At 36.6% G+C, this 21,315-nt stretch overlaps 1 protein-coding gene across 4 annotated transcripts in view; it reads right to left on the reverse strand.

The window, feature by feature from the left end:
• The window catches only part of bicc1 (BicC family RNA binding protein 1), a 66,920-nt gene extending 46,372 nt beyond the window's left edge, over positions 1-20,548 (reverse strand). For 2 of the 4 annotated variants that reach the window (XM_066692955.1, XM_066692954.1), the window contains exon 1: positions 20,181-20,548. In XM_066692955.1, coding sequence (XP_066549052.1) covers positions 20,181-20,370 — 190 coding nt within the window. In that variant the 5' untranslated portion in view covers positions 20,371-20,548. The remainder of the gene's footprint in view (positions 1-20,180) is intronic. The other 2 variants (XM_066692957.1, XM_066692956.1) reach the window with 1 other exon arrangement.
• Positions 20,549-21,315: the final 767 nt, after the last annotated feature.

The raw sequence follows: 21,315 nt of genomic DNA on the forward strand, positions 1-21,315 counted from the left end.
CACTGAAAGTCTATTAGAAATATTTGCTCTAACTTATGCGGTCAGAATAATCCTAATATTGACTACCATTATCGAAGCAGACATATTTTTGGTGAAAGAAGACTTAGAAAACAATTGTCTCAGACTAGAATGCATTAAAAGACAAAGCTCAAAATATCTTTTGCAGGGGGATTTGGATGGATTACAAACAAATTACGTCATTACAGGGCATTTCGAAGGGATATATGCTATATGCTCAGGACTTCCAACACAGGGATAAAATCCTGTTGGCAGAAGTGTCAGCTGCACTCACATGCGTATCTGTAACAGAAAAGCATTGTGAGGTGCCTTATGGGGGCAGGCTGGATAGCTGTTTGCATAATGGAGCCCGCACTTAGCAAAATCAAAACAGTCACGGGTCATGGGAGTTAAAAACAAATCTCCAAAAGAATACACTATACAGAGTAAGGAGAGCCAGCAGTAGTGATTGCGATATGAAAACAAGGACTGAACTGAAAGTAATACTGCAAGAATAGAGAAGGAAAAATATTAACCAGTGTAGCTGCTGCTGCCTTGAAGCTCATTCTGTACTGCTGAGTCAGAGGTGATCTTGGCTATCATTTACCCAAAGTAAAATCAGCCAACTAGCCACCAAAACCACAATGGAAATATTAAGGAAGAAAAAGCACAGGAATGGCCCTTACAAATATACACCCGGCAGAGAAACAACACTAACCTTAACAAGAGCCAAGATAATTGGATCATTCACCTTCATTTTAATGCATTATGTAACTTTTTTTTTTACTTCAGATCATCCACTCTAAACAACCTAAAAGTAACCTGAAGACCATTCCTACATTCATCTTTATTCCAAATCAAAAGTTAGCTTGGGCAAAGTTTCTAAATTGAGATATTCAACTTCCTTAACCATCATGAATTTAAAAACATAAAAAGATGCATCCAAATACTCAATACCTAGAGATTCGCCAATTTATTAGCCTAAGGCATGAATAATCTCTTTGCAGGAGCAGAAAGAGAGATGCGATACTGTAACCCACTGTATTACATGAGTAGGTTACATGCCCATTTTAAGCCAAAAGAACAGTCTTATCCTCAATGCAGAAAGTTTCAAGCATCTACACATGATCCAAGTAAATCAGTAGAAACGCAGCCCTAACCTTAAAACAAGCTTAACTTTACTGGGGACTTTAATGCTAACCCTAGCTCGTACAAACACATGGCCCTAATTGGATCATTTAACTTATTCTGACAATAATTCTCAAAATAGTGTTATCTACACAACCTAAATATAACCTGGAGACCATTCTGACCTTCACCTGTAACCTTAAAATTTAAATTCAGCTTGAGCAATGTTTCTAACTTCACATTAAACACCCAAATCCTCAATTCATGCAGATATGTTAATTGAATACCCTGATACCTAAAATATTCCTAATCTTGATTCTTGATTCTGTGATACTGCTTTGCTGTTTTTAAAAGAAACCTGAGGCTATAACCCATTACATCAGAAGGTTATCTGCCTCCCATAAATGCACGGTTAAAGTACAATACCATCATCTCCAAAATATTTTAATTTGTTATGTTTGCTTTTTTTAGCCTTGAAGTTTACAACTATGCTCACATAAACCTGGAAGTAAATACAGATAGCTGTGGAATCTATTATTGTAGTTAAATATTCTGTGATCTCAGAAATGTTTAATCAAAGACCTCATACCGACATCTTAAAGAATGCCATTAAATGAAACCATTTCAGATAACATCATGTATAACAAGTTGACCACAGACTGATAAATGAACAGCACAGGCATACCAGGTTAAGAATTATATTTGCATGCAGTCATAGTCCTACTAGTACAAAGGATGTATTAGTGGACAAGGGTGTCTGCTAAGAAATAAATAATTAGTATGGGCTTATCACTAACGGGGGGGATGGGGGACATATTCGTAAATTGAATGAACAGCTCAATAGAGTACCACTGCTACAGAACACACTCCCACTCCTATCATTCCTAATAACACTACAAATAAGTATATTATTGCTATACTGATTGTGTTGTTTATTTCAACAACTCTAAAATCTAGGTGTATACAAATTTCATTAATTGAAATTAAATTCATGAATTCCGATGCATTCAGTTCCAATTCCATTTAGAAATGACTCCACCTCTGGTCAGATCTAGTGACATGATGTTCAGTAAAAACAAACACTGTTGGCAATGCCTGGTGTTGAATGATTGAAGATAGGAACAGCTGCTGTTAGGAGCAAAAACTTGTTTATTTATGTTGTAACGTTTTTAGATGCGTTGGGCATGTTTTCTTTCCTTGACCACAGCGGAACTCCAAAGTTCATCTGAAAGGCATACAAAATGAGTTCTGCGATTGGTAAAGCTAACTGGCTATCTATCAATTAGATACTGGCTTCTTTGTTCAAAGAGCCTCAATCATTAACCGGAGAACCCAGTAGTCTGAGTTATGTACATGGTTTTTAACATGGCTTGGGGAAAGAAGAAAGAAAATCATGAAATACTTACTCCGCCCTGTCAAAAGCACAGAAATGCAAAACTTTTGGACAGGATGTTTAATGTTTGCTTTAAAATTCTAGCAAGGAGGATTTTGATTTCAGCCAAAACCTAGCTTTTATTTTATGTACGTTTCATTTTTAAAATAATAGGGAGACCAAAACAAAATTAAACACAGAGACTATGAAAAAACAATTAACTTAATTATTGAGAGCACACTTTCAACTTTGATTAGGATAATACGAATGCTTTATACTTTATTTTCCATTATCATAATGCAGCTGCCTCTAAATGGTCAAAATATCGCCATATTTAAAAATATTCAGGTTTTCACTTAATTATACTAACAATTTCCAACTTGGTCTTTAAAAAGTATTGTTAATATCTTATCATAATAGCCCACTAGGTTTATTTTCCATCACTTTCCAACTTTGTACTACATTAGCTGTTAAGCTAATGCAAGAAAAAGAAAATCATAACATTTACTGCAGGACATACATACATCAGTTGGCCTTCAACCTCCTCAATTAACAGAACAGTCCAACTAGATGCTTCTTAATGGAGGAAAATAATAATAATGATAAAGCAACATGTTTATTATGATACTGAACTTGTATGGCCCCTTGATTAATACAGTGCTGAACAGATTATTGCTATAATTATATATATATTTTAATAACATCAAAAGTGGCACCTGCACACGACTGCATATAAAGAGGAGTTCCAGTCAAATGTGGCTTTATTGTTTATCACTGGTTTGCACAGTGGATTACTGGTTTGGACACCAGTGTGAAAAATGAATTAAAAACTAAAAACTAAAACAGGTCCAGTAGGTGAGCATTTCTGATGTCAGAAAAAAACATCTAGGACATAGGAAACTAGGCCCAGTACCCAAGAAGAGGTATCAGTCCCTAGTCTGTACACAGCAGAGCAAGCTAGCTAGTATAGCCATACAGTGGCAATTTAAATTTACTTGTAAATGGCACAATATAAAAGATATCAAGTGTTCCTCAAGGCTTTTGAAAGGGTTTATTTATTTTACTTTAGTTGCAGAGCATCTATTGCATGTATTGTTTCTTCTTCTGAATGCAATGTGTCCAGTTGCTTTCTCCCCCTCTAGCCCACCCCCCATCTCCTTCAGTGTTGCTGCGCTGCGGAGGATGCGCCTCACAGCTGCCGGTTTCGCTGAACCGATCCTCCCAGGGAAACTGTTTACCGTTGCTTGGCAACACTGAAACAAACTTGCAGATGTGTAATCCTGCACTGCTTTAAAGAGCTGCGAAGTTCCAACAAAACTACATTCGCTGACTTTATAATAGCTTGAAAATATGTCATTTATTTTTGTGAGGCTGTAATGGAAATGCTGCCTATGTAAAGATGCACGAATAGACTGATGTTTTTTAAACACATAAACTCTAGCCAATTGAAAACAGCAGATATTACACAGGGTTTAGAAAAAAACTAAGCACCACCTTTTCTGCAACTAGCACGGACATTTTGGGGGCCTTATTGGAACAAGGCTGCTGAATATAGCAACAGTTGATCCTCTTTCATAAAAGTAAGGCTAGCATATCAATGAGGTGAGACTATAATTAAATGAATGGCCATAACTATCTGGCTTTTTTCTGTTCCATTTCAAATAAAATGTACACATTTAGTCATTCTCCTTAACCTTATTGTATGCTGCATAATTACTGGCAATGAGCTTTTGATTACACAGGTATTGTAACCCTTTATATTTTAATTTTTCACAGACAACACAGAAGAACAGTCAAGCATGTGTTTTTGATAAAAATCCACATAAAAACATACATCAAATGTATGGGTTGTAGTTTAGATCTAGACCTTGGTTTCTAGGTTGTAGATTGAATTTAAACGTATCCAATCAACAAAGCCAGAAAGAAATATGAAGGAGTACTTATTAGTGAAAGATAATTAAAATTAAATAAACAATATGTATTCCACTACCCAGATGTATATTTTTAAGGTAATTTATGGTGCCTGTGCTACAGGAATGGGTAATAACATCACAGTTAGGCAGACCTGTGGAATTCAATTCCTGCCTGTATTTTCTTAAGTAATAAAATACAGGTTTCCTCCAGACTCCTGGGCCTCGATAATATTTTCTCTGTGAAAACTTCATCACATTCAAGAAAATAAAATCCTACGTGTAAGCAAGTTCTTATAATTGTTTAATTGTAACAGTATGTTGTAACATACCACGATACAAGAACCAGATATCAACAGAGAAAGAAATAAAAAAATAAAAAAAATCAAAGCATGGAAAAAAATAAATGTAGGTCAAGGAATCTGAATATTCAAGCCTTTTCTTTTCTTGTACTGCACAGAGTTTTAAGGTTGCTTGCCAGGAAAGGTACTCTATAAAGTAAAAGGTAATTTCTGTTTATTTACTAAAATCAATTCTTGTTTCCCCAAGTAATAAAGCAATTATTTTCTGACACACAAACAAAAAGGTGGGTTGCTTTATGTAAACTTTCTGGTTGTCTAGAAAACTATAAATTAGAGCATTATTATTCATTAATTAAGTTAAACACTTTAAACAGTTGTTTAATCATTTGTTTGTTGTAAAAGAAAGTTTCCTTTGGTGGATATGAGGAAATACAATTTTTATAGGAAGGGCAATGCTATTGTGTCATCTAAAACAGTGCTGAGCTCTCTCCAGCTGCATTGTCCAGGGATCCATTTACATTGACTATAGGAGAGAGCATGAATCCTCCAATAAAACAAAAAACACAGTGTTACTGATTGTTTTGTTTTATTTGGCCAGCAACCTTAATCCCATTTTAAAGGAAACAAATGCTGAAGGCACACAGAACAGTTTTGTTGCTTTTAAACCGACTCAGCTGGAGCTTGTTTAGTCTGAGAAAAGTCACCAATTGCGGGGTGTCCAGGACTAGACCATGAGAGTCACCAGGTCAAAAGGTTTCATCGCTCTCCCTTTAGCTCAGGGTTACTGAATCAGCAGTGATATGCCTTACTGGAACAACAAACTATTATTATACCTACTAGACCTTCCTGATTGGGGACTTTCAAGTTCTTAAATTGGACATAACACTCAGCATAACAGTGCGCCTCTTCATTAACAGATATCCCTCCTTAACACAGATTACAAAATTACTCACCAATTAGGTTATAACCGTACAAGGTGGCCATAACTGTAGTTTTATGAAACTCTCTTTTTAAAGTAGCTTCCAAACTCAAGATGCAATTTAATTTATTGAAGAGAATTAACTGCATTTGTGAACAGTAATCCCTACTCCATCTACTTGACAAGAAGGGCTGCCTCGTAACAGTAACTTTAGGTTATAACTTATACAACTAGGGAGTTTAAATCATGAATGAAATCATAACTTACTGATAATCATCTCTTAAGCAGCAGGAGAGGCTCTGGTTTTAAGTTATTATTTCAGATGCATGTCAGAGGGAGCCGAACATTAAGACTGAGAGCATTAACAGACAATCTGCTTCCATGCTGATGTTTACATACAGGCCCATCTGGACAAATTACATTGCTTTCCATGAATAAACAAAACAAACAAACAAACAAACAAAAATACAGCTTTCAACCAGCTTTTAGAGTTAAATACAGATTTTCATTCTATATGGGGCCTAATTTCTACAGTTACATTACGGTTCCTCTTTGTTTTACAGTTACAATAAATTCATAGAATAAAAAAGTACACAGCAAACAAATAGTGAGAGTATTACGGTACAGAATTCCAAGAGCGCATTCAGTCCAGAGCTACATACGAGACAAGTGGTTATTCACAGAAATATAAAGTTTTCCAAACAAGAAAATGTATTAGAAAATTCTTACATGAAACATTTTGATAACAAAGATGGAAGTTACTTGGGAAAAAATGTCACAACCATTTCAGTGAACTGAAGCATGACAAAGGCCATTTAACCAAAGAACTCCAGTTAATACAGCCACTTCATTCCAGCAAATTCCTAGTTGTGTGGAATTAATCTACTTAGCCACTAAGCAGGAAAGCAAATCCTGCCATACCATTCAGGTTTATAATAGTTCATCAGCATGGCCACAATAAAACAGGCCAAACTAAATTTAACAGACGGAAGGCCACTGCAAAGTGTGAGTGGCATATTGAACCGGGGAGAATAAAGTAACTCCTCTGGTGCACATATACTGTCACTTTAAACAACACATTCATCAGCGAAAAGTCCTGTTCTTAGATAGTAAAAGATAAGATTAAACTTCTTTACCATAACTAAATGTTAAGTTTTGTCTGGTTTACCATCACAACAAAACAATAATACATCTGTTTTTCTTTCTTGCAACCCACATCTCATAGGATCTGAGCTGGCTCCCCATGTTATGGCCAATTCTCTCTCTTGTCAAAACAAAGAAGCAGTTTGGAGCCAATTCTTTCCCTATTTTCTTGTTTAAAGTAAATCTTTGAAACAGCTGGTGAACATTAACCATTGTGAGGAATGAGAACTGTCCATTCAGGTCTTTCAAGACTTCCTACATTAAAGGAATATAAGGTCAAACACACAAGTTTGTCCATTTCTGCTCTTAGTATACAAATGACCAATATACTCTGCATTATTTATTTATTTATTTATGCAAGAATTAAAATCACACTGCCTGGTAAAAGGTCAAGTCAAGGAAAATGTAATAGCACTCCTAAAACAGTTAAACTAAAAAGTGTATACCAAACTCAACTGTTAGTAGTAAGCAGGTTTAAAAGAAAATGACATTACATCAAAGATCCAATGGCACCGATCTCTTGAATTTCATAGCCCAAACTGTGGTGATGGGCAAATAGTGTGGTCAAGAAAAGTAGATAGTCTTGGTCTTTAGAAAATTGCAGAGGTAAACGAACCATAAAAGTGATTAAGTGAATTGGCCTTGTTACGGTGTAGATGTGAAGATTGTCATATGCCAAACATTTGATCTGACAGTGCTACTACTTTACGGAGCTTAACACTTTTTCAGCAACCCTCTTCGGTCTCCTAGGCCCCCTTCCAGCGGCTCCGAGTACATTCCACACTGCAGTCACTTCCTCTCAAAGTCTTTTAAACTGCGTTGACAAGGAAAGGATGAAGATTTCACCCTTCTCTCCCCCAAAGCCTTGACACAACTTTAAAATAATGATGGAAAGGATGGTCTGCAAGGCATGGAAGATGGTTTGTCTTTACAGCTTTGGCCCAGACTCCTTTATTCATTGAGAAAATTTGAGGGGAGAAATATCTGACAATCACAGTTAACTCTGCTGGCTGACTTGAATGTTCATCTTCCAGAGATGCACTGGTACACTACGGATTAACCCTGTGAGCAGTGAGACTGGCCTGACAACCCGGAGGACAATGAGCAGCGCATCTCGCCCTCCTGTGGCCGTGACAGTGAGGTGACCATGCAAAAGGAAACAGGGTTAAGCCAATCATTTTGAAAATAAAGGTGATATAAAGAAACATGTTCCCAAATAAGAGTTTTCCACAATGTGCTATAGGAAATTGCAGTGTTTTTTTATAAAGGTTTGTTTTCATCAAGAGTTTAAAATAGTTAATGCCAATACAAAATTGCATGCAAGTAGGCCTTTTTAAAAAACATTTGCCTAAGATTGCAAGTGAAACAGGAATTTGGTGAAATATGACCCTCAGATACAAGAAGTATGAAACACACAATTTATATTTGTATTCTGAAAATTATACCCATATGTTTCTGAAACTAATTGTGCTGAGCAAAATGAAATAACATGCCAAACTTAAACAGAGCATGAATGTGTGGGCGGGGCCTTCCTGGTCATGTGGCAAAATCATCATTAAATTTCTGCCCCAGTTTCAGCCCTTCTGGAATCAGTCCGATTAGTTCATTCCTTTAGGTTTTCCTTAAAAAAATAATTTAGGATACCACAGAATTACCAGGATCTTTTTCAGAGGGGTAAAAAAGAAGAAAAACATTCCATGTAGTTTCCTCTAGAGAACCTGGATCGGGCCCAACAAGATTTTAAACCATGTCATGAGCAGAAATATGAGTCGGTAAGGAAAAAAAAAAAAGACTAACAAAATGAAAACTACCGCTTGGAAACAATTTAATCTATAGGCCTATAAACTGAAGCATCCATTATTTGGCAATATAAAAAACATACATCTTATTTACACTTTAAATACACAGCACGAAGGAATATATACGAGTATTATTTCTTCTTTGTGGGGGCTTTGTAATCTGGGAAATGCGTTTTCTTTACTAGGTCCCACTCTAACCACAAACAGCAAATTGAAAGCATATGGTAAAATAAGTTTTCAAAAACACAAAGAAAGTATATAGTTCCCGATAGCTCAGACACAGTGTATCAGATTTTACAACTACTCAACTTTCAAAAAACATCTAATGCACGTTAATATCGAAGTACAATTGATTGGTTTCTAGATTAAGTATTGAACACCACACATACATCATTTCATAGTCCACCTAAAAGTATTAGCCTCCCCTGAATGCATAGCCAAAAGCATTAATAGCTTACAAGAACACTTACTTAAGGTCAGACTGCTATGGTGACTTCAAGGTCATGCATATTGGGTGATCCAGAGTGAAATACTGGATTACATCAATATGCTGCTTTCCAGATTGCCAAGGGGAGTATTAGTATTTCATGGTAGAAAACATTTCAGTTTTAAAATCAAAGTCTTGTTTACATTGGAAATAAAAAATAATTTTTTACATTCAAACGTTTTTGCCTCCCAAGCATATAGGGCTCCAAACCAGAGCTTGAAGGCTTCAGATAAACAGATAATTAGGGCCTTCTCAGGTAGGAAATGCACTGTTATCCTCCAAACTGTAGCCATAGCAATTCAGCTGGCAGCCTCTGCTTAAACTTACTCATGTTTCCAAAAGGAAGTTAAACATACCTTCACACACAATAAAATCTAGAAGTAAAACATACTGCAATATTCTTACACAATGAAATCATTAAATAGCAAAGGCTTTTGGGTGTTGGGAGCATTTTAGAACAGTTTACAGCTACCAGAGCATTCAATCCAATCCAAAACAACTTTATCATTTCCTTACAAATGTTAAATGATCTAATTAGCATAGTACATGAAATAATAAAAAACCTTACTATGCTCAAATATCTTCAGATGAGTACACTTGGAAAACCATTTGGAATTCACTGCTCTTGAGCATTCTGTATATTTTGGTATCAATTTTAAAGTTGGGTCCTCTCTCTACCAAGGCAGGCTGCCACTGTGGAAGTTGTTTATTGTTGTATTAAGTTAAAGAGGATCTCATAACACAGAGTACACCAGCCCAAGGCAGAACAGAATAGATTCTCCCAATTCTGCATGGTAAGGGCAAGATTCGTACGGATAACAGTACATAACCGAGAAATTTGAATAAGCAGTGAGACTTACTCTGTAAAACCCTCACTATGCCAGCTTGACAGGCAAAAACAAAATAGTGATACAAAATTAACAAAAAGCACTGATGCACAGACTAATTAATCTTGAGGTTTTCATTCAAAGCCCATGCGATTTGCTTATCACTGCGCACATTTCCTGAATTGTCCGTAAACATTTTTTAACAAGCATTTTGTTCCATTTAGCGGTGTCTGTGACAATTAACATCAGAACAGAAAATGCATACAAGAAGAGTGACGTGGCACCAAACATGGCTTCTGGTCGAATTGTTTTCCAGGAAAGGCAGAGATTACATGTAGCTTTGAGGAATGTGCACTGCAGCAGCGCAAAAGCCAAAACCATGATAAGTTGAAATACTATTCAATCTGTAAAGACCTTGGGAAAGTAATATTTAAGCCAATGACAACCAGTGAAAAGAACCAAAATTCTGTCCACAAACACAGGAATTTGTTGCATTTCACCTTGAAGATAAGAGGCTAAATTATTGAGGTTTTAGCACAACCATTACAACTTTTGCTGTAGTAAAAATATATACATTTCATTATCGTTTAAGGGCATTGTTACATAAAACTGCAGGGCTAACACAACATCAAGACCAAAACAAGATATCACCAGATGACCTGCAAGTAGAGTATCTTGCATTATAAAAAGCCAAGGGCTCATTTTTGGCAGGTCCTTGTATGGGTGAAAACAAATCTTAAGATCTGTTGCTGTTTTGTTATATGATCTGCACAGGTAATATTGCTGTAAAAGTCCTGGCAGATACCCACATCCCAGATAGCACCAACTCATTTAGTCATCACGACAACTGCTTGCCTTATACCAAGCCTATTGTGCAATGCTGGGTGGAAACAAACTCCTTGTTTCTAATTATCAATAACATCTCATTTTTCTTTTTTATTCTATCACATGGAGTGCCGCTGGGTTGTGCTACGTGGGTCACAATGTTGATGAAAGCATGATACTTGTTTTCTTGCTTTTGGTTGGTCTGTTTGTTTGAATGCATCCCAATATTTTGTATTGCCCTCTTTGAAAACACAAAAGCATAAACAGAGTAGAACAATACATTATATGGAGACTTGGCTGTCGGTGTATACTCACCACAGTGAACTATAAGGCTGAGAAATCCTAAAAATGATGTGATAAAATTAGGCAGGACATGAAGAGTGAACTCTGTGTGAATGGCAAAATCACTAGATTCCAATTACCCTGAGGAAGTTTTTTGGGGGAGAATGTTTGCATTACAATTCTGAGCAGATAACAGTTAACTTTTTTTTTGTTTTTTTTGTTTTTGTCCTCTCCTTCAATTAGGACCACTGGGTGGGATACAGAGTCAAGTAACACCTTAATGTGAAGTGGACCTGTTATTAGTGATCATCAGGAGCTTTTCACAAAATGGGCAATTCTTAAATCTGTTCAGTATGCTGCACAACCAATCCAGTACTTTCTGTGAATTCTAAGAACATGCATTTCCGTACCCTTAATTCAAGGAGAAATGTATTAGGTTGCCACAGGCTATACACGAGGTACACGTTCAAGAGCTCTCTTTTATCATTAACCAGTTATCTACCTCTCCTGAATGCAAATTCCAGAGTACTACAGTCCTACTACTTCCTAGTCTGACACACTGGTTGGTGGATTGTCTACTACCTATGACACAGTATTTGTTACTTTACAAAATAAAATGTACTATTCAGATTTTTTCAGGTAAGTGAAGGCTAAGAGATGAAACACCCAGTACCTGAACAGAACACTGCTCATCCATGCAAATCTCCAGAGAAGTCTTTAATGGTCTTGGGGGGGGTGGGGGGGGAGGGGTTTCTATAGTGCCGAATAAGGTCAAGACATTGAAAGATAATACAATCCATTATCCAATGCTTGGACAGTGTTGGTACATGCTTGGCAGGTGGAGGGAGTTGTTCCCAGTGCCATTCTGACTATATGAAAGGTAGGCACCTAAGGACATCAATCTGAGGACAGTAAGAACAGAACTAAAAGTCCGGCGTTCTGTAAGCCATCTGCAATATCTGCCAGACATGCTTAACTGCTCAATTTAATCACTTACGCTCTGAAATCTAAATCTGTCATTCCTAAATAACCAAAAACCAGTCAAGCACATAGGGCATACTTAAAAACAAATCAGGCCAGGATTGATTAATTTAATTAAAAAAGAAAGACACTCATTAAACTGTCTGTTGAGGCCTGTTCAGTGTTCTGTGTTTTTCAAGCGTAACTTTTGTTGATATAATATTTGTACATCCAGCATTTATTACCCATTTTAATTAAGTCACGATTAAATACATTACATAACATACACATATGGTGCTTCTGTAGCAGTAGATATTAGTGACATTAAAAAAAAAAAAAAGTTGTCAGACTTTACATTTAGAAGAAAAAAAGAGAAATAACAAATACTGGTAGTCCTTTCTTCACAAAATACTTTTTTATAAGCCATTTGTACACACTGCTTAGCCTGTCTCCAAAGGTGGGAAATATTATTTTAAGGCCTCTAAAACTGAACCACATTCAAAGTTAGATGGATAGAGACAGAACACTAAAATCACAATACAATATGAAACCTGATACACCATCCACGATACGATACATATGACACTAATGAAAAACTCATGTCTGCAGATGTATTCAAAATGTATTATATAAACATTTTCAAAATAAATCATATATATGAATCACAAATAGTACACTACTTTGAATTTTAAGTCACAGCTGCATGTAAACTAGTTCTTGGGTTATGAGTTTTAGCTTGATAAAATTATGTTTACTGTGTTGTAAGGAAAGATCTGTTTTAATAAGCACATAAGTACTAAACTATTTATTCAGCATAAACTATAAGTAATATCTAATTAATAAGTTTAAATATTCATAAAAAAGTAGCCTACATGAAAAGTTAGTTGAGTCATGTTTCCATTTCTTAAAATCATAATTGGAAGGTCTCAAAATATGAAAGATTTTAAATGCATCACGATGCACGGTACATGAATGGTGGTTTGTATCGTACTGTGAAGTATCCCAATTCATCGATACACGATAAATCGTCCCACCCCTAGCAGATAGTGCTAGCATTTTTATTTTTGATATCCCAGGCAAACATGGTCTTTAAATGTAATTTGTAATGTAAAAATCAATGCTCTTCTATATGAAGTTGTCTTAGAGTGGGAATGTGGGCCTGTTAAAGATTAACCCACCCCCAGCAGAGAAAACCCACTTCAAGCAAATTCCGCACCACCCAGCTGAAGTGAGTCAGACCAGAAGTCAAATCCCCTGTGCTCAACAAGACCTGAGAACTTAAAAATGTGACCTTCATGGAACTACACAGTAGGAATATTTAAGACTTATTTAAGATTAAGGTTGTTGAATTTTGTCTTTTTGCCATTTATCTTTCTTCAGATCACTGGTATTCAAATACTTCAGAAACAGTATTGGGTTCTCTTAACATTATGCATTTCAATTGACTCTTTAAAAGTTCTCAATGACCATTTTAGAAGGCTTTTTCCATTCTCGTGGACTATTCAAATTCTGAAGCTTTTTCATTTTTATCTGTAAATTCTTCTTGACCAAGGTGCTCAATATCAGTTACATAAATTATGCATATTTGGAGAAGACCTATACTGCCAAAAAGGATTTCAGATGAGCAGCAAACTGCATGTACCTCTCCATGAACTTTGGTACAATTTTCTTCCTTCTCTTCAATTTCATTCACCACTTAAATATAATCGTGCGATATACTATAATTACACATACAGCCCATGGAGTTCCACAACACATCCAAGAAAATAAACCTCAACTTTACCATTACTACTACGGGGGGGGGGGCGTGGGTTGAAACACTAATCACCTGCAGGATCACAGTCAGAGATGTAGCCTGGCGCAGTTTGAAGTGCCCCAATTGAGAGACGTGTTAATGTCAGCTGAGATGTTAGTGATCGCTGATTAGATCACAGAGTTATTTGAAAAGTGTCCAGAAGCCCTTTAAACATAAGAAAATAACACACAATGTAGTCAATGCCAGCGGGTTGGCTGGCAAACTGTGTAATTTGTTTGGTGAACACTAGCATTTTTGTTACATCTAAATAAAGTTAAATAATAGGGCCATGATGGTGGTTGATGGTGGAAGGGGCCCAATATATATATATTTTTTTTTAATGTATTTTCACTATAAATAAATAAATAAATAAATAAAACGGGGAAACCCAGAAGGCCCCCTTTGCACAGCAGTTTGATGCATTTAATGAAAGACTAGCTGCACTCTCTTGAACCAATTTGATCAGGGAAACAAAAAAGGAACAAATTAACTTAAAACATTTATTAATACAAATATCCTCAAAATAAGGTAAGAATTGAGATTCCTACCCACTTCTCTTGAAAATTAAAAAGTTTAAGAAGCCTCCAATTAAAGCCGTTAGATGTTGAAAGGCCGAGGTGGTTGTTTGCCCAACAGGACTGTTAGAAATCTGTCTGACAGGCCAGAGCTACACTGGCAAGCCTGACATCACCCAATGCTACCCCTAAGATTATACCTCCCTTGAACAACATGGAGAGAAAACAAACAAATTAAAAACAAGCACAAATGCTCCACCCACCACCCTCATTCGCTATGGTTAACCCCCCAACAATTCAACAATTCAGTAACAGACCGCCATGCCTATGCTAATTTCATGGGGAAACACTGATCATCAGTGATGTATAGCTGTACTTTGGAAACGCCCGTTGTTGCATGTGTAAATTAAAAATATAAACCCACTGCATTTCTTACCATTCTACATGAACATTTTCAAAGTACACTCAATATATTTTTGTTTGACAAGATTAAATGTCATCTTCCTTAAATTACATCAGAGAAACTTAGAGAATAAGCAATACGGCTACAAGATTTAAAAAATATATTCAAATGTCTTGATGCTGTTTTGAATCAGTGTGAAGGACTGTAGCCAAATAGTTTTACAGAACACTGCTGGAATCATGCCATTTGTTTAAGCATAAACACTCCACATCATTTAGTTTAATTCTCGCTTGGCAGTATGAGCGTGTGCTATAAAATATCTTATCACAGAAACAGGAAGAACAAAAGGTTAAAATTGTAAATCCCTAATCATAACAAATCCAAAAGAAACTACAGCATTCAGGCTGATCGCTGGGCAACACACGAGTATTTAAAGAATAATAATAAATAAAAACAAATGTATATAATTTTACAAAGTGATATTAGTAAAAAGACAATTTAGCAACAATTTAGTCCCAGTACAGATCCATCCACAGTCTGGAGACACATGTGGGTATGTGGATGTTCAGATTGGGAAAGGATAACAATGGAGCTGGTCAGAACTTGGTCAAGATTTATGTCCACCCCATGTTGAGGTCATTTAAAAAAAAGCCACTATAATTGTTGTAATAAATTTCAATCTTTTGCATAAACTGCAGATCACAAACTATATGCGATTGAGTTGTTTGACAGTTAGCAAATCATTTGTCATTACATCTCCTTTGAATTTAAATTAAAAAAAATCTCTATGATTTACAAGTTCAGTTAAAAAAAAATATATATGTATATTTTGCTGGTTACCATGGAGAATTTTTTATGCACTCAAAGGAAAGGGTTTTCCATAAGATGCGGAGTGGAAGATCCACACTTTTTATTTTTTTTTATTACCTCCAAAATTTGGAGAGCAATAATTAAGACCTGCATAATAGGTGGCCAATCAAAGTATTTTACCATATGATTCAAATGCCCAGGCAGTGACTGGACACACTGGAGACCGCCGGCAACTGAGGAATATCTGGAGGAATCATTATAGCAGGATGAAGCGTGACTACTGCCACAGTGACCCGGATGGGTGCAAGATACCGGCCAAGATCCTTTTCAGCAACTTGACAAATCCTGGATAGGAGTTTGTAACAGTTCTCTGAAATGTACCTGGGTCTGTTACTGTCACTCCATCTACCCCCCCACACACACACACAGCTGGTTTCTTGCTTATTTCGGCTGTACAGTTCAGATGCTCATAGTGATGACTGTGATGGTGGTTTCAAAACTGAACTGCCTATGTTAGCGTGGTGCAATAAAGGATGCCAATCACTGCGGGAGGCTGCTGCAGAGGTTACTGGGAGAGAGAGTCAAAAGGCTCATGGCAAAAGCGAGCCTGTTGCAGTGCCATCGCATCCCTGGGTTGTTATGACCATGAAATTGGAGAAGACAAGCCAAGTGAATCTGCAGGAAGCTCAAGTAAACAAAATCAGCTCAATATAGTCAAACTTCTAGACATTTGTCTAGTTGATGTATAGGATATTCAACAAGGAACCAAACTCTGGTACAGGCAAGAATGAAATGATTTCTAACTACTAACAAGACTGCAGATTGAGAGGAAACAAACTAATTAATAATTAATTGCAGTGAAAACAAGCTTACCATTATAATATTTATAAAGACTACAATCTAACACTCAAATACATCTGGAAATCCCAAATATCACTGAGCAGGTGTGGACTATTACAAAAGCAAAAGGGATGACAGTGAGATTATCCTGCTTTGTAAACCCCTTCTGTGGACAAAACCAGCTTTTAAAAAGGACAATTCCATGTGTCATAAGGGAAACCCTGGAAGATTTAACTTTCCAAACTCAGGGTAACATCCCTAACCACTTTCATTTTGAAGAGCATGATCATCTAAGACCTACATTTTCTCACCAGGCAAAATCTGGATGCATCATATGGAACTGTCAAAGGTCAATTTACTACTTTACAAATCAAAACTGAAGTGATCAAGAGTATTTCTTGTACAAATTAACTCATATGGTGGAAATAGTTCCCATCTATTTAAAAATCATTATTTATATACTAGCCAAGTAAAGAACAGACTGAATATCAGTTATATTTGTATTTCAATCTAATACAAACTTTGCATAAACAAACAGGTTTGAAGATTAATATGTTTAGTTACTGTTAAAAAAAAAAAACAATACATCCATAAGTATGGCATAGTTTTGCAATTTTCTGCAAAATGTTTCATTATTTATATATACAAGTTATAACTGACTGTCTTTTCATTTCTCCAGAGAAGTACCATGACTTATTTCTTTGTCTTAACATAAGGTACAAAAAATATATATATATGAATAAATACATGTGAATAAGGTTTCAGTAGAAAGATAAATCAGTTTTCAGTACCATGATAAAGTATATCACCTCATTCAAAATTCTGTGCAAAACTGTGCAAAAGATGAAGCATTTATTAGACCAACCAATCGAAAGGCAAAACTTCAAAATATATCACTACCATGCCTTGAATTATAATATCCTGAAGGAATTACCTAAAAAATATAAGACATGAAGACAAGATACACCTCCTGTGACATATTACATATTGACATTGGAAAAAATATATATGGACACAAATAGGGTGGTAAATATATGATAACATCCTTAGAACTTTACAGATCAAATTGAAGTAGGAGCATTATACAAAACATTTTGTAAAGTTTAAATTCTGAAAAACTTAAAGTAAAACAACTACAAATTGCCAGTATGCAAACCCAGCCCTTTGGCACATACATATGTAAGAATGGGAAAAGTTAAAAGAATAACACAAAACACACTCATCCTTATTGGATTTCTACCAGTTATTATTCTAATGTTCTATAATAGAAGTATAGCACTTTTTTTTAAATGGATTGTAATAAAATAACTAGCCTGCTCACTGAATGCATGAAAAATCCATTTCTATTCACAAATTACTTCAAAACAGGAAGTAAAAAACAGTGTCATGGAAGCAGACCAGCTCACACTTGAAATGTGTTTGTATACAACCAGAATCAAAACAGACAATGTGCATAACAGCCACGGCAAGGAATAGATCCTAGTTTAGAAGGAATAAACTTGATTGAAAATGATCAAGTTTTATGGATTCAAATACATACGTGCATACTTTTGGCTTCTGCTTCTTCCATTACATTTCACTGACCAAAGTACTTAATATACTGAAGTGGTCACTACATTCCTGTTGTAGACAAATATAAGAGCCATACAGTGTCTGGATTCAAACTTGTATCAATAAACGTCTGTAATACAATGCATGTTGAACAGGACATGACCCACACAACATAGGAAATGTGATGTTAAAATGTTTTATGATTATGTAATTAGCCATGTCAGCTGAGGCTTTTCTGTTTGTAGCGACATCAAGTTAGAAAAGTACCAGATCAGACATTTCTGGCTTTAGTCGTTACAGCAGAGGAGAACCGTCTGGATGTGCACAGGTCGCATGGGACGCCCACTTAAACTGATATTTATTTAAGTTCAAATTCTAAATATACATCATTGTGCATCTATTATATACGTTCAGAATAGAACACACTAATGCCTCCATATGGTCTGGAGCTAAGCTTTTATTCTGAATAACAGCTGACAAAATAAAACATTTGATGACACTCAAAAGAAAATATTCATAAGGAACTGACCTAAAAATAAGACCTTTCACAGTACTGCATGAAACTCATGATGGATTCTGTGATTTGGTTCACAACATAACTGATTGGCCAAAGAAAATTGACATAAAACGTTCAACCAAAACAATCCTCTGAAGTACAAATCAATCAAACGCAATTTAAGAGTTAAAATGTCATGATCAAAAACGACCTAATCACAGACCCATTTTGAACAATCACATAAATGATGGAAACAAAAAAGGTTCAGTCAAGATTCATAACATGGAGAATCGGATTTGAAATCCAAAAGGTAATCAGAATCACCACATTTAAAAAGCTAATAAAAAAAGGTTTAAAAATAAGAACTTTGCAGGTTCTGGATTCTCAGAGACTCCAGAAGGAGAATATGATCCACACAACTTGGTGGGTCGAAGAGGGAGGGGGGTTTACAATGTGTCACTTTTATTAAGAGATTTATTTTTAGGGGGGCAATGTATTTAAGCTGTATTAAAGCACTATGTGGGTCAAGAGAGATTATACTATGCAAACGCAACTCGAATAAAATAAAATAAAAAACATCTTTGATGAGCAACAAAAAGAAACGTTGCCAAACTGGATGTGGCATGCTTCGGAGTGATTCATGGAGAACATATTCAGTCACTCTCCTTAGAGAAACAGCCACATGACACAACCAAGCTAAATCACGATCTTGAAAAATACTAAGGACATTGGACTGTGAACCTCAACACAACACAATGCACAGACCTGAACTGTGGACAAACTATTAGCGGACACACTGTACCACCCAATGCCAAAGAGACTTATTCAATTATTAAAGGATCTGACTGCAACGGTTTTATAAAATAACATTTGTTTTCAAGACTGGATTACATTTCTGTCCTTAAGCTTGCCCTATACTTAGAGATGCAAGTTCCTGCAACATTACACAGTATGCACTATTGTGGCAAAACTACTTACTCACACAATTAACAAAGACACCTGGTTATAGACAGATTTCTAATCATTGTCTTGTGTAGATCATTGCTAAATGTCAATGGGTGCAGCACAGTCTAGATCTTAAATGTGAAACCCCTAACAAGAAAGTGTTCAACTCTTTCTCTGTCAAACTCATGGCACTGTATAAATGTGTTCATCCATCAAACAAATCTCAACACTGTTACACCCCACTGCACATGAGAAATGCAAGAGTAGGAGACATGAAGTTATCATACAGGTAATCGACAAAAAAACACTATTTGAAATAAAAATATGTATTGGCTTAGTTTGTTATTGGAACATCAACACTTTTAATGCTTCAACATTACTTTTGGCAGGATACAATAATGCCGAAAAGTGGGGTATGAGCAAATATCGCAACAACAACGCGGTAAAGCACTAACGTTAAATGTTACAAATATGTTTCTAGCTCGACAATAGCTACCCACGTATCACTTTCGTTACATCTCAATATATGACTTTACTCTTAATGTCTGTAAACGCAAAATATCGGTTTAAAGCTCAGCTGCTAAATGACAGCTTTATTGTGTGCGTTTCGCTCTTGGGTTTAAGCGTAAAACATCTTGGAGGAAAACGCGCCACAGCCGGGGATAACTTTGTATCGCGCTCAATGCATCCATGTGGGCATTTATTTAAAAGGTCGATGTGATGGTTTAACAGCACTGCTTCAGGAGTGCGTGTGGAAGCGGAAGGTCCACTCTGCGAGAGTTCAGGGTAGTTTTGCACCCCCACCCCCACAAACTAAGAAAAACTGAAACTTTGTACCTCACTGACATCTGCATTTGACTTCATTATTTTTTACCTAGTAACATGACTTCCAGTTTCTTGCGGTCGACCCGAAACCTCTCCTCGGTCCACTCCGGGTCGGGGGGCGCCGGCGGCCCGCTGGAGTCATCCTCGGAGACGGGGGCGGGGGAGTCGGTGCTGCGCTCGCTGTTCGAGCCCGCGTCCGACTGCAGGTATCCGCTGAAGGAGTCGCACTGAGCGGCCATGGCGTCGGCAGAGCACCGCTACGAGTCGCCACAGCTGTACCATGCACTAGACTGCGAGGCTAGCCGCGCTCATCCCTCTCTCCTGGCAGGATGTGAGACGGGCTGCCTCCACTCATTGTTTTTTACACTTTCTTTGACTTTTCCCTCTGCGCGCTACACTTCCTCCAGCTGCACAGCGCCGCCCTAAAAGAAAAAAAGAGAAGGAAAAAAACCTCTCTCCATATAATTTGCACTAATGAAACAGCTCAAGTTTGCCGATGCATCCCAATGCTTCAGTTCAGGGGGATTCTATTATTCTTTGCTGTCAATCACATGCCCTGCAACACATCCAGTTGAAGGCAATGACCTGTTCTTGCTAGTCAGGACATAAACAAATACTAAATGATACTTGCATTCAACTGCAGCTATTTTACTTTTTGCTGGGCGCTTCAGGACATTTTGATAATGGTTTAACTTTTCAAATACACAAGCATGTAAATCTAGAAGTCTCACACAGAGTCACTCCTCTGATTGTCTTTATTTTAAAGACTGGGTAGTAAAAATGTGTGTGTGTGTGTGTGTGTGATCTCAGATTGCATTAGTCACTCTGGCTTCCCTCTCAATAGGACTCCCTAAGTGATTCACTGTAGCTTGTGGGATAGATAAAAGACAAGCTTGCCCATTTTAAAAGCTTTTCTTGAAGTTGTCAGATGTGGGTGTCAGATCTCATTAACCATTTCAAGCTCAAGCACATGTTAAAAAGTCATACATACTGGCGCGTTGTCTGTGAGATGTCTTATTTTATTTAGAAGCAACATAACACGACATATACATTCAATTCCTTGGCCTAATCTATATATAATTTCAGTAAACCAACCACCGCCTGCAGTTTTCAATATTTTGAGAAAAGAAGATCAATTTCAACTGTTCTCTTCCAAAGTAACTCAATTAGATACCTTTTCCCAA

Source organism: Amia ocellicauda, chromosome 20 (assembly GCF_036373705.1).
Source record: "Amia ocellicauda isolate fAmiCal2 chromosome 20, fAmiCal2.hap1, whole genome shotgun sequence".
Taxonomy (NCBI): domain Eukaryota; kingdom Metazoa; phylum Chordata; class Actinopteri; order Amiiformes; family Amiidae; genus Amia; species Amia ocellicauda.